Source organism: Cervus elaphus, chromosome X (assembly GCF_910594005.1).
Source record: "Cervus elaphus chromosome X, mCerEla1.1, whole genome shotgun sequence".
NCBI classification, from domain to species: domain Eukaryota; kingdom Metazoa; phylum Chordata; class Mammalia; order Artiodactyla; family Cervidae; genus Cervus; species Cervus elaphus.
The window spans coordinates 32011820-32025705 of record NC_057848.1 but is presented as its reverse complement, the minus strand read 5'-3'; the positions used below and the strand labels follow the sequence as shown (position 1 = coordinate 32025705).

General features: G+C 34.7%; 1 protein-coding gene across 5 annotated transcripts in view; it reads right to left on the bottom strand.

The window, feature by feature from the left end:
- The window catches only part of COL4A5 (collagen type IV alpha 5 chain), a 236308-nt gene that overhangs the window by 90783 nt on the left and 131639 nt on the right, over positions 1 to 13886 (bottom strand). For all 5 annotated transcript variants that reach the window (XM_043896509.1, XM_043896511.1, XM_043896512.1 and 2 more), the window contains exons 5-10: positions 7980 to 8024; positions 7830 to 7892; positions 5067 to 5120; positions 4718 to 4744; positions 2707 to 2787; positions 977 to 1039 (exon numbers count right to left, since the gene is read on the bottom strand). In XM_043896509.1, the coding sequence (XP_043752444.1) occupies positions 977 to 1039; positions 2707 to 2787; positions 4718 to 4744; positions 5067 to 5120; positions 7830 to 7892; positions 7980 to 8024 (333 nt within the window). The remainder of the gene's footprint in view (positions 1 to 976; positions 1040 to 2706; positions 2788 to 4717; positions 4745 to 5066; positions 5121 to 7829; positions 7893 to 7979; positions 8025 to 13886) is intronic.

Sequence of the window (13886 nt, the reverse complement as noted above, 5' to 3'; positions counted from 1 at the left end):
AAGATATTTACAACTAAAACAAACTAAACAAAGAGGTTTTCTAACCCTCTCCTAAAGATTTCTAAGAAAGCAGAAATTACAATCTTTTTCTGGTAGATCTTCTAGTATTTATCAAACATTATTTCATTATTTCTTTCATTCATGAATAGAGGACCAATGGTCACAAGCAAAAATGTATGGTCTATAAAGGTATAATGAAAACTGTCATTTAAATAGGTGATAGATGAGAGAAGAGTGGCACATGAGAAATCACTTTGAAGTACAATTTTCTTGCCCTTTTAACAGGGCAACAATACAGTTCTAAGTTTAAAATATGACTTAAATGAAATTTGAGTATTTCAGGGGTAAAAGTACTTACAATTTATTAGAGTAGAAATATAAGTGACGATACAGGTAGTAAAGTAAGAGAACTGGTTGCACATTCAGGGTCTTTATAAGTTTTTGCTTCTTTCCTGGGAAATAAAAATCCTTATCCCATTTCAGAGTGATTCACTACCCTCACCAATCCTACTGTTCTGTCACAGGTCCTTAAGAAATGAAAGCCGATGTTTTTTGTGTGTGTGAATATCTACTTTTATTCCTTTTTAACAGAAAACTGCATCCTGAAGAAACATGCTTCATCAAGTGACTTAAGAATTGCCTTAGAAGACTTCATAAGGTGGCCCCAGAAGTGACTTCAAATCTGACACATCAAGAGTTAACCACCAAGATACTTTATTTTAAATCTTTCCTTTTGTGTACCTCATTCTTTCCATCTATAAAATGGAGTTATTATTTAGCATATATATTATTCACCATAACACTATAGAATCTCCTATGTAAGAAAACTTAAGAAAACTATAGACCAAATTTATTATACTTTCAAGTAGTACAAATAATATTAGTACAACTAATAAAAATAAATGAAAAAAAATAATATTAGTATTTGTAAAATGAAAGACAAGGAGGAGAAATGAAATTACAGAAGGAAGCTCACCATCAAACCTGGTGGTCCTGGGGGACCAATTGGCCCTGGTATACCAGGGGGACCAGCTGGGCCCTGTTATAAAGAAAGTAAAAGGATAAGAAAAAAAACTTGTATAAAGAACTAAATGGGTGAAATTTAAGTTTAGTTGCTAGAATTCTGTTCTACAAGTCTATAATTCTGAAGCAGAATTTTAAAATGTAGAATAAAAGGATTGAATGACTATAAAGAAATTCAACTAAACAGAATGAATGCAGTTTTTAAAGAACTTATGTTTTACAGTGGTACACAATGAATATGGGACAAACGTATAGTAAGGAAGTTTTAAAATATGAAGCAATAAAGATGGCCATTTAGTGGAGCTTTTATGCTAGAAATGGGAAGGGAAAGCCTACTAGTTTCAAGGTGGCTTCTCTAATTTTAAAATAAAAATGAGTAAAATTAAACACAAAGAGGGAAGTGAGAAAAACTGGGACAAAAGTTAAAGGAATGATGTAATGGCTGTGGAGCAAAATTAGGCATCTTAATAAGTTGAAAATTTGACTGCCTTGAAATCTATTAATTTTATATCTGGATACAAATTCTGAGTTATTTTATAATTTAAAAAATCTCCAAACAACCCAAATATCCAACAACAGGAGTTCAGATAAACAAATTCTAGTATATAAAAAAATGGACTGTAACATGGAAGTGAAACTGAATGAACTGCAGTCATATATAATAATATGGGTGAATCTTAACATATCAAATAGAAAAAGTTGCAGAAAACTACACATACATTTTATATTACTTTAAAAGCTAAATACTCTTGTTTAATGATATACGTGCATGTAATAAAACTACTTTTAAGAAGAAATGGAATGCAGAAGGATGTGACTGACAAGAAAGGTTGATTGAAAATTACAATGTTCTAGTTCTTAAACACTGCATTGGGTTCATAAGTGCTCATTTGGTAATTATGCTTTATAACCTACATATACTTTGCATGTATTCTGCTATATTTTCAAATATAATACAGTAAAATTTAGAAAAGATTGGTAATACTTAAGAACATATGGATGGGTGATATCAAGTGTGTATTAAGGTGATTAATGAAAAAAGTCCCTGACATTGTATCTTAGTGATCAAATACTAGAAAGAACTGATTTTTATTTTTGGCAAAAGGAGCAATCCTCATGAAATATAAACCTTAAAAAAATTAATTCCCTAATCTATAAATCCCCAAAAGTTGTTGTCATCTCTGTGTATGTTATGTGTAGGCTGACATGATAATTTTTCTTAAGATTACACTTGACATTCACTATACATATATTTTATTCTTTCAGCCTTCAAAATATGTTAATATGTTATGCATAACTGGTAATGTTATAAATGAATTCTTCAAATACCTTGAATGGGAAACCTGCAATTTTTAATCAGACCATTTACTCCTACTACGCTATTGATCTCCACAACACAGAAATAAGACTATATAGAAGGCTGTTTCTGCTGCAAAACTCTGAAACAAAAATTTCCATGGAAACTGGATTTGAAAGGTAAAAGAACAAGCCACACTTCTTAAAAAGCTCCCTGGTCAAGACTGCTTTTATTTTCACATACAACATACCTGCCATGTCTATCAACCCTCAGATGCTAATTTCTATAATGAAAATAGAGAATACTATAAGGCTGAGGATAAAAAAAAGTGATGCTGTGATCTGATTTAATCAATAGGGCAAAGAAGAAAGTCAGCAGATGCTTACTTGTATTCCAGGAGGACCTGGATATCCTGGATTTCCCTTTGGTCCTGGCAGTGATGACATAATTATACTACCTGGTTCTCCCTGAAAGAAACCATAAGTAGTGATTGTAAGTAATAGTTATGATACAGGAAAGCTGGCCAGAATACAAAAAATGAACTAAGCATTCAATTTGTCACATAAGTGTCCTCAAAGATTTAGGCGACCTCAGTAGTTAAATGAATACATTTACTGTTCAAAGGAAAATGAGGAAGTGGGTACAGTACATGGAAGTACAGTCAATTTGTTAAGAACCTATCATACCTTTGGTTACTCATTCATGAAAAACATTAAATATTAATATTTGCCAAGAATTGTGTTAGGCTTTGGATGCTTCGTAGCAAAGAAGATAAAACAAGACACCTGTTCTCACTGTGCTAATAATATACTGGGGAAATTAATATCATAACATGTAAACAAATAAGATGATAAAATTTTCTGTTTAGGACTATAAAGGAAAACTACATGGTACATGATAAAGAAATGGTGGAGAACAATCACAGAAATGATAATCATGTGATGTCCTAGAGGGGCTAACTATCATTATAATGGAGATCATATTACAATATATAAACTTACCAAATTAACACGTACACCTTAAATTTACACAATGTTATATGCCAAATATATTTCAATTTAAAAAAGAAATAGTGGAGAAAACTTGTTTGGGCAGTGAAGAAGGGCAATCTATGAAGGCGACATTCAGGCTGAGATCTAAAGGATCATGAATCAGCCAGGAGAAGATGGGGGAAGAGCATTAGGCAATGTAAGCAGCCTGAACAAAGGACCCAGAAAGGGATGACTCTGGCACATTCAAGTAACTTAATGCGGACTGGTGCGATCAGTGAGCCCACGGAAAAGCGGCTTAGGGATAAGGCTGGAAATGTGGGGCAAGGACCAGAATACGCAGATCTTACAGGCCATAGAAAAAAATGTGGACTTTATCTTGGATGCAGTGGGAAACCCTTGAAGGTTTATAAGGAGAGAAATTAAATTACTGATTTATATTTTAAAAAGATCATTCTTGGCTGCTTTGTATAGAGTAAATCATGCTGGGAGGTGAGGGGTACAAAAAAGAAACTAGTTAAGAGGCTACTACACTAATCCAGATGAAGCATTATGGTTAGTGTGCTGGCAGTGGAAATGAAGAAAAAGTAGATGAATTTTAATACATATACTTACAGGTATTAACAGTATTTAGAGATAGAATGCAATGAGGAGATGTGAGAAGGAGTAGAAAATGCAAATACTAACTCTCAGGCTTTGGTACATGTAAAAGTGTACATGGTATACAGTGATACAAATTTTAGAGATGAGGAAAACAGAAGGAGGAAAAGGTTTACTTGGGGGTCTGGGTTAACTCTGAGGACGTTAATTTTGAATGTCTGGGAGATAAGTCAGGAGATGTCAGAGAAGCAGTTTAATGCATGCATGTAACTCAGAAGAAAATTCTGTTTTAGAGATAGAAATGTAGGTGTTCCATAACTAGACAGCAATCAATACCATGAGCATTAATGATATTGCTAGGCATAGAAGGGAAGAAGGGCTCAGGACTATGTCTTGATGCTTGCTAGATAGAATAACATGAGCTTGCATAGAAGACTGAAGAATGACTGGAGATGCAGAAGAAAGATTAGGAAAAGGGAGAGAATATTTCCAGAATATTCCCTCACAGAAGCCAGAGGGAAAGAATATTTCCAGAGGGAGCAGGTGGTCAACTGAATCAAAATGTAACGAGGAAGGTATCAAAAAGAACTGTGAGGCTGATATACACATTTGCAAGCATACCAGCCCATAAAAGGTACCTAAAGCCACAAGAACAAAGGAGAATACTTAAGGAGAGCTCATAAATGTGCACCTGTGCAACTTCTAGAAGCATCCATTTTAAGACAGAAGTCAGAGACATCGGACTGAAGATGCTGGCTTTCCAAATACTTTATTTAAAATGCTTACCTTTCCCATATGAGATACTTACCTTCATACCTGGGATCCCAGGAGGTCCCTATTATTAAAAAGAAAAGGAATTATATGAATGAGAGGGGAGGGAGCAAGCAAAATTGAAGAGGTTGCTATAAGACCATTCTGAGGAAAAGGTATCTTAAGATACTTAGAGATGACATTTATATTAAATATGCACTACAGAGTCTTTGCTTTTACCCAGCAGAAAGCTCTATGCACTACTAACTTCTTTTTTTAAAAAATCATTTTACTTTATTACTTTGAAAAGTACTATTTTGTTCCATAAAAATGCACTGAGCTCACTTTGTACACTTCTGCTTATGTTAATTCCTGTGTTCATTATAATTCCAAATTTTATAACTTACTGGAGGACCCTGTAAACCGGGAAAACCGGGACTGCCTGGAAATCCACGTTCTCCCTAGAAGGAGTTAAAATAAAAAGCATGGAGGAACAAAAAACAAAGCATCATTATACCAACAAACAATAACTTACTGAAAAAATTTCTGCAAAAGTCATTTTGAAACATGCCAGATTGTCAAAAATTCGTTAGCCTTCACTTTTCAATTACCTTGATAACAACTATCCATATCAAATCAACCTTCTAAGATACTTTTATCTCCACTCATGAATCCCGATCAGAAATAAAGGAAAAAAATCTTCTACTTTAGTCATTTTCTTCTGACAAATCCATTTTGAGAGAATCATACCACAGATTCCTGTCTATCATCACATTTAATAGTTAATGATCTGCTCCAATTTCCTGCCCATGTATTATATAGATTCATATTTTAACTGCCCCCATTGCTTTTTTCTTTTATTGTAAACTATTTCAAATTATTTTTGTAAAGAGGAAAAGATGGTAAGAAAGAATGCCATTAACATCACCAAGAGTACAATCATAGCAATAGTTTTAGCAATTGCAGGTCATTATGTTCTCTAGGCACCCAATTTTTCTCACTCCCTATTGTAAAGTACTAATACGGACATTTGGTTTAGAAAACAAAAGCTAAAATGGCTGTAGAAGAACCCCAATGCAACCTCCTTTCAAATACCCATGTGCTGTAGTACTTCTAGAAACATCCTTGTCAGAGGCTTAAAAGAGTAAATGATACAGCTACGTGCCTTTGACTTATTGTCCAATATCCCTTTCTCCACCACTTTTTACACATGGAAAAAATAAGCCCAGACAGAAAGGAAGTGGCCTGTACATCAAGTTTAGAAAACAGAGAGCAGAAGAATCCATATATTTTGACTCCATCTCTAGGGTTCATTCAATTAGTTACATAGTTAGAAATATAAGAATCCATTTAATCTGCAGGTACACATAATGCTTTTTTCAGGCCAGTATTCTGGATTGGGTAGCCTTTCCCTTCTCTAAGGGATCTTCCCAACCCAGGGATCAAATCCAGGTTTCCTGCATTGCAGGCGGACTCTTTACCAGCTGAGCCACAAGGGAAGCCCAGTTACAGAGTTAGAAATATAAGATTCCATTTAATCTTCAGGTGCAGATAATGTTTTTAAAAAATTTTGTTGCTTACATAATTGGAGGGGACTCAAATGCAAACGAATCATGAGATCTGCTAAGGTGTTGCCTTAACAAGAAAAGAAAAAGATCCCTTTAATCACATAGCATACTATACTCATTGTAGATATATCTGGTCTTAATTAAAACTTTGGCTAGTGGTCTGTTTGTTGCTCAAGACATGCTAGCAAAAAACAATCAAATTACCAGAATAGGCACACGAATGTAGCCTGCTTTAACATGCAATATGCCATGCAAACTAACTCCATGTTGGTCCTATCACTGTAAGGTTGCCCCAAGCAAAAACGAAAAACACAAGTAAGCCTCACAAATCCAAAATCAGAATATTATTATTATTAGTGGCAAGGATGACACTGACTTGGAGAAGTATTGGAGGTAACAATAACTTTATTGCCTACAAGTATACACTACAATGATTATCATAAAATGTGATGGCCTGCATAATGCAAAATAGTTTGTTCAAGTTATTTTAAATATTATGCCCTAATATAAAATATGACATGTCATTAATTAGAAAGATCTATGGTATTTCAGAATAGTTTCACAGAGTATTATGTGCAATATTGAAATGTCAAAAGGATACACAGAAAATAATATTTCATTAACCTATAGGAAAAGGAGAAAAGTGAGGGAATAAGAAATGGAAACAAATACTTGTAAGCTTTTAAAGAGCAAATTTTCTTCTCTTTTTTTCTTGCTCTCACTTTATACTTAATCCAAATACTTGGATTTAGTCTTGACTAAAGAAATGAGGGCCAGGAAACAATGTTTGTAGCATATGACACTTTATTTTCTCACTTGTTATATTCATTATTTTCTATGATGGAGAAGTTTCAGGTTTCATACTAATAGTTCATAGTAAAAACTGATGTGGTGTCTTACATATAGATTTTTAGGATTCTTCTTCAGGAAGTTATTAGGCAAGATAAAAAAATTTAAGAATATGAAAGATTTGAAAATTTTAAGTGTACCTAGTTTAAAAAAAATCAAAGCTAATGAATGACATTCACAAGTATTACTCTTAACTGATAATAATGTGTGTGTATATATATATACAGACACACACATGTATATGTGTGTTTATATGTATAAACATATATATCCTAATTCCTTTTTAACTTTCATTTCATTCATTGAAACATGTATACTATCATATGTGAAATAGATCGCCAGTCCAGGTTTGATGCATGAGACAGGGTGCTCAGGGCCGGTGCACTGGGATGACCTTGAGGGAGGGGATGGGGAGGGAGGTGGGAGGGGGGTTTAGGACGGGGAACAGATGTACACCCATGGCTGATTCATGTCAATGTATGGCAAAAACTCTCATTCTACTTAACACTAAAACACAAAAGGGATTTGGTAGGTAATCTTCAACTCAATGCAATATCCCAACTAATTATACAGGCTTAAAGAATTACTGATGTTTCAGTATATTGAAAATGTTAACTCAGAACATACCCCATGTCTGTCCTAGACATGAAGCTACTATATCTCTTCTTTGACATTCTCGATATTGATTCCTTGAAATGTTTAAGTTCATTATTATCTAGCATATTGCCTAAGATTAAGTCAAATAAATCTCACCTTGGTTCCATTGCATCCAGGGATACCTTGAGGTCCTGGGGCCCCATCATGGCCTGGCATTCCCTTTGAAAGGGGATATAACACATGTATAATATTTCTTAGATTACTGTTTTAAGAGATTTTAAAAATAAGAAGCCAGATTCTACTTACAGGAAGACCTGGTGTCCCTGGAAATCCAGGAAGTCCAGGAGGACCCTATAAAAAGAAATAAATAACAATCAATGACAATAAAATAATATTCAACCTAAGGGAATTATGAAAACTACATTTAACAGCAATGGACAAAATGTGTCTCATTGATTATTACCACTCATTCTTTTTTAAACACCATAGAAAAAACTATACATGTTTAAAATCTCTTTTACAGAAACCTATAGAAGATACTCCTATTTGGGTGAGTTGTTTTAATTGTCCTTAGTTCAGTTCAGTTCAGTCGCTCAGTCATGTCCGACTCTTTGTGACCCCGTGGATTGCAGCACGCCAGGCCTCCCTGTCCATCACAAACTCCTGGAGTTTACTCAAACTCATGTCCATTGAGTCGGTGATGCCATCCAGCCATCTCATCCTCTGTCATCCCCTTCTCCTCCTGCCTTCAATCTTCCCCAGCATCAGGGTCTTTTCCAATGAGTCAATTCTTCACATCAGGTGGCCAAAGTATTGGAGTTTCAGCTTCAGCATCAGTCCTTCCAATGAATATTCAGGACTTATTTCCTATAGGATAGACTGATTGGATCTCCTTGCAGTCCAGGGGACTCTCAAGAGTCTTCTCCAACACCACAGTTCAAAAGCATCAATTCTTTGGCGCTCAGCTTTCTTTACAGTTCAACTCTCACATGCATACGTGACCACCGGAAAAACCATAGCCTTGTCTAGACGGACCTTTGTTGGCAAAGTAATGTCTCTGCTTTTTAATATGCTATCTAGGTTGGTCATAACTTTCCTTCCAAGGAGTAAGCACCTTTTAATTTCATGGTTGCAGTCACCATCTGCAGTGATTTTTCAGCCCCCCAAAATAAAGTCTGTCACTGTTTCCACTGTTTCCCCATCTATCTGCCATGAAGTGATGGGACCAGATGCCATGATCTTAGTTTTCTGCATGTTGAGCTTCAAGCCGACTTTTTCACTCTCTTCTTTCACTTTCATCAAGAGGCTCTTTAGTTCTTCTTCGCTTTCTGCCATAAGGGTGGTGTCATCTGCATATCTGAGGTTATTGATATTTCTCCTGGCAGTCTTGATTCTAGCTTGTGCTTCATCCAGCCCAGCATTTCTCATGATGTACTCTGCATAGAAGTTAAATAAGCAGGGTGACAATATACAGCCTTGATGTACTCCTTTCCCGATTTGGAACCAGTCTGCTGTTCCATGTCTAGTTCTGTTGCTTCCTGACCTGCATATAGATTTCTAAAGAGGCAAGTCAGATGGTATGGTATTCCCATTTCTTTAAGAATTTTCCAGTTTGTGGTGATGTAAGAGCAGGCAAATTAGTGGATGAAATGTCTGTTCTAAAAAACAAAGTGATTCTCCCAGGTTTGTGATGAATCCTGAATACAGCAGGATATGAAGAAGTGGCAAATACTGATATATCTGCCTCCGAGAACATCAATGTGATCACCCCCAAAATCTTAATCAAATATCCCTGTCAGGATTGGCAAAAAAATACAAGTTTGACAAAATCCTCTGTAGGTAAGGCTATGAATAAAAGGTACTCTCAGACAACTACTAATGAGATTTAAACACCATGGAGAGAAATTTGGAAATATCTAACAAAATTACACATGTATTTATTTACTCTTTGAGGCAACTCATTTTAAGAAATCTATCCCAAAGGCACATAAGAAATTATAAAATATGAAATCCAAGGTTACTGACTGAATTATTATAGCTGAAGTTTAGAAATGGACATATAACCAGAGTTATAGCTGAAGGTTAGAAACAAGGCCTGCATGTGTGCTCAGTCATGTCCAACTCTTTGTGACCCCATGGACTGTAGCCCACCAGGCTCCTCTGTTCATGGAATTGTCCAGGCAAGAATACTGGAGTCGGCTGCCATTTCCTTCTCCAGAGAACAAATAGGGACATGAATAAACAAACTAAGGTATATCTGCATAATAAAAAACTATGCAGCTTTAAAAAAGAATGTGGAAGATCTCTGTACCCTGAAATACATACTGATCTCCAGGATAGAATGTTAAGTAAAAGAAACAAAGTTTAAGTAGTGTATATAATATACTACCTTTTTATAACAAAGGTAGTGATACTAAACAGTGAAAGATAAACAGAAAATGAAAAATAATTACCTCTGGGGGAAAGAGGAAAGAGAATGGGGAGATGGTAAAGAAGGATGGGAAGCATCTTTGACTATACCTAGTCTTATAGAACAATGCACTTGTTTTAAATAATGAAAAATTTTTTTAAAAAAAGGTAAAAAGGAAATCATCAAGAATTGAAAGCAAACTGGAACCAATGAACCTAAAGTACATTGAACTGTGGACAGTGACCATACATAGAAGAAAACTACTTTTGACTGAAATGAGTCAATTCAAAGGGGATAAAAAACAGCAAAGAAATAATTAGTGGCAGTTAAGATTTCTACTATTACTTTTAAAATTGAAATGTTTATTTTGTTTATTTGTATATTGTTATTTTGAAGTCATTATAGCTATACTGTAGGACAAAGGAATTAATTATATTAATATCATTGGTAAATGAAGATTTTCATGTTAGAGAGAGAAAGGTGGCAGGGGGAGAGAACAAGTATAAAAAACATTTTATTTTAAAGTTCAATTGTAAGTAATAATATGAACTCATGATATTTTTTCTCTTTAAAAAAATACATATTTCTTAACTTTGTCCCCTTAAAATATATCAAAACAGTGAGAAAACTAGTAGCAATGAACACTCCTTATATTCAGACTGTGGAATCTAAATCACTGAAAGAGTCTGTAATCAGAGACGTGGTCAATTCCAGATCTAGAGAGGACATGCATAAGTTGAGCCTGAAGGGTCTTATGTCAGAAAGCAAAGAAATTATCAAAGATCAATAGGGTTTTGTCAATAGGACAAATCACAGGGGCCAACTTGAAGAGGCTCCCACAAAGATGAAATAATTTGAGCTTCAAAAAGAATAATGAGTACAAGTGATTGAAACACAGAAATTCCATGTGTTTCTAATGATAAATTAAAAAAACCTTCCTTGATCATCACTCAAAATTGCCAGTATACAAACTCATTACCCCACTAGAATTCAGCTGATAAATTAGAATTCAAGTTAATAAATTAGAATTCAAGCTATTCAATGAAGGATTGATAGACTTTTAAAACTTATCATTTTGCAAATCCAAATGAAAAAAAAAACAGAAAACAAAAACCAAAAACTTGGATCTAACCAATGATCATGGATGGATGCTAAACCACTATGTGAAAGTTGATGGGGAAATTTTGGTGGCAGAATCAGGCTCATACATCTGAGACCACTGACCAAATCTCGCATCAAAAAAGTGGGATAGACAGACGTTTGTGCCATGAGATGTAATTCAACAGTAAGTATACAGCACTACCTATAAAGTATTGTTCAATTTTCTTTCTTTATCAGTATAGTTTATATACAGTAAAATGTACACATCTTAAATGTACATATTTTTCTTTATTCCTAGAAAGTTCTCTAGTGCCTCTGCTAAGGCAACCTCAAAGTTGCAGGAAACATGGGGGACAGAGAAATAATTTAAATGACATCATGAGGAAACAGCCAGGCAGATCCAGATTGTGGAACACAGTACAACACCATGATCCAGTTTCTTCAATGGCATAATAAAAGAGGCTTAAGAAATACATCAAGCAAATGCAATATGTGGAACTTGCCTGGATCCTGGTTTGAACAAACCAATTGCAAAAAAGAAATCTTTGGGACAACTGAGAAAACCTGAATATGGACTGAATTTTAAAGGATATTGAAAAGTTTTTGCTAAGTTTTTGAGGTGTAATAATGGCATAATGTGGTTATCAGTTCAAGAAACATAATATTCATTGGTGGAATGATGATGCAAGGGATTTACTTTAAAATATTACAGGCAAGAGTGGTGAGGTATAGATGAAACAAAGTTGTCAAAATGTTGATAGTTTTTAAAGCCAAGTAATGACTTCATGGGGGGTGTCATTGTAATATTAATATATTCTCTGTATGCTTTAAATTTTCCATAATAAGTCTTTTAAAATCTGCATGCCAACAGCTGCCTGTGAGCTGAGACCTGAGGACGCAGGAACTATCAGGCCACCGAGTTCTAAGCACTCTCAGACACTTTAAAGTGGGAAGTGATAGAGTGGACAGAATTTTTTAGTCTCAGCAGTACTTAGGACATAGTTAATGGTAGCTATAGCTATTAAGATATATGTTATGTTATTATGAACAGCTTTAATAGTATATTGATATTCAGTTATGACAGAAAAACACAGAAGCATGTCTGCTAAAAAAATGTTAAGGGTTTTGAGTTTCTTCCCTGCTTTTCCACTGCTCTACCTACACCAGTCAAAAGTACCACATAAGGCAAGCTATGTGTTGTTAAGACGTATATAGCAAACGGAATATTTTAAATATTTAGGTAAAATGTATACATCTACTAAATTTCTGGAGATCAGAGGATCAGAATGTTTTTCTTTGTAATACACGTAAATATGCTAAGCCACCACCCATATATTCTATATTCAAATTCAGGGACCTTGTCAATCTATGAACACAGAATTTCAGAGCTAAAAGAGACCATGGAGATTGTCTTGTTTGACTTTCTAATTTAACAAGTGAAGAAACTGAGGCTCAGAAAAGTTAAATATGATTTTCCAAAAGCCAGTACTATTTATAAACTATAGTTTCCTCCAAATCTAAAACACACTGAAAAGTATATGTCTACTTAAAAGCTTTTCAGAAAAATTACACTAAATGTGCACTTAAATTTTTAAACACATCTTGAATTCCAGAACATTAAAACTTGAAAAATCCTACATCTCAGAACTGATAAAATACTGTTTTCTTCCAAAAATAGTTATTCTTTTTTTAAAATATTTTGCTATAATGTAGTTACATGGTGGTATAGGCAGTAAAACTTTATGGAACCAACCTCCTTTTTCAAAAATAGTTATTTTTTAATATAATGGCTTCAACTAGAGCTTCCCAAACTTGTTCTCTTCAAGACACACAAATAAAATTATACTATTTTACCTGGTTCCCAGGGAGGGTACATGACCTGAGGTGATCAGTTCTCTGAACTCTGAGATGATCACCCTGGTTGGGTAGTTCTGCTTTAAACCATTTGTGTGAAGTATATTTTTAAGAATTTGAAAAATTACTGAAATTCAACACTTTCACATTTCTCAACCATAAGCTACTTTAAAGTCTTCTTATATTAGTTTAAATAGACATCTGACTATATAAAGACAACTATCAAAATACTAAAGAAAGGCTAATTATAGACATATGAACTCTGAAACTTTAAAAGACTTCACTTTGATTCCTTAAAAAACTGGAAATAGCACTGCCATATGACCCAGCAATCCTACTCCTGGGCATACACACCAAGGAAACTAGATCTGAAAGAGACACGTGCACCCCAATGTTCATCGCAGCACTGTTTATAATAGCCAGAACATGGAAACAACCTAGATGTCCATCAGCAGATGAATGGATAAGAAAGCTATGGTACATATACACAATGGAATATTACTCAGCCATTAAAAAGAATACATTTGAATCAGTTCTAATGAGATGGATGAAACTGGAGCCCATTATACAGAGTGAAGTAAGCCAGAAAGATAAACACCAATACAGTATACTAACGCATATATATGGAATTTAGAAAGATGGTAACGATAACCCTATATGCAAAACAGAAAAAGAGACACAGATGTATAGAACAGACTTTTGGACTCTGTGGGAGAAGGTGAGGGTGGGATGATCTGAGAGAGCATTGAAACATGTATATTATCAAGTGTGAAACAGATCACCAGCCCAGGCTGGATGCATGAGACAAGTGCTCAGGGCTGGTGCACTGGGAAGACCCAGAGGGATGG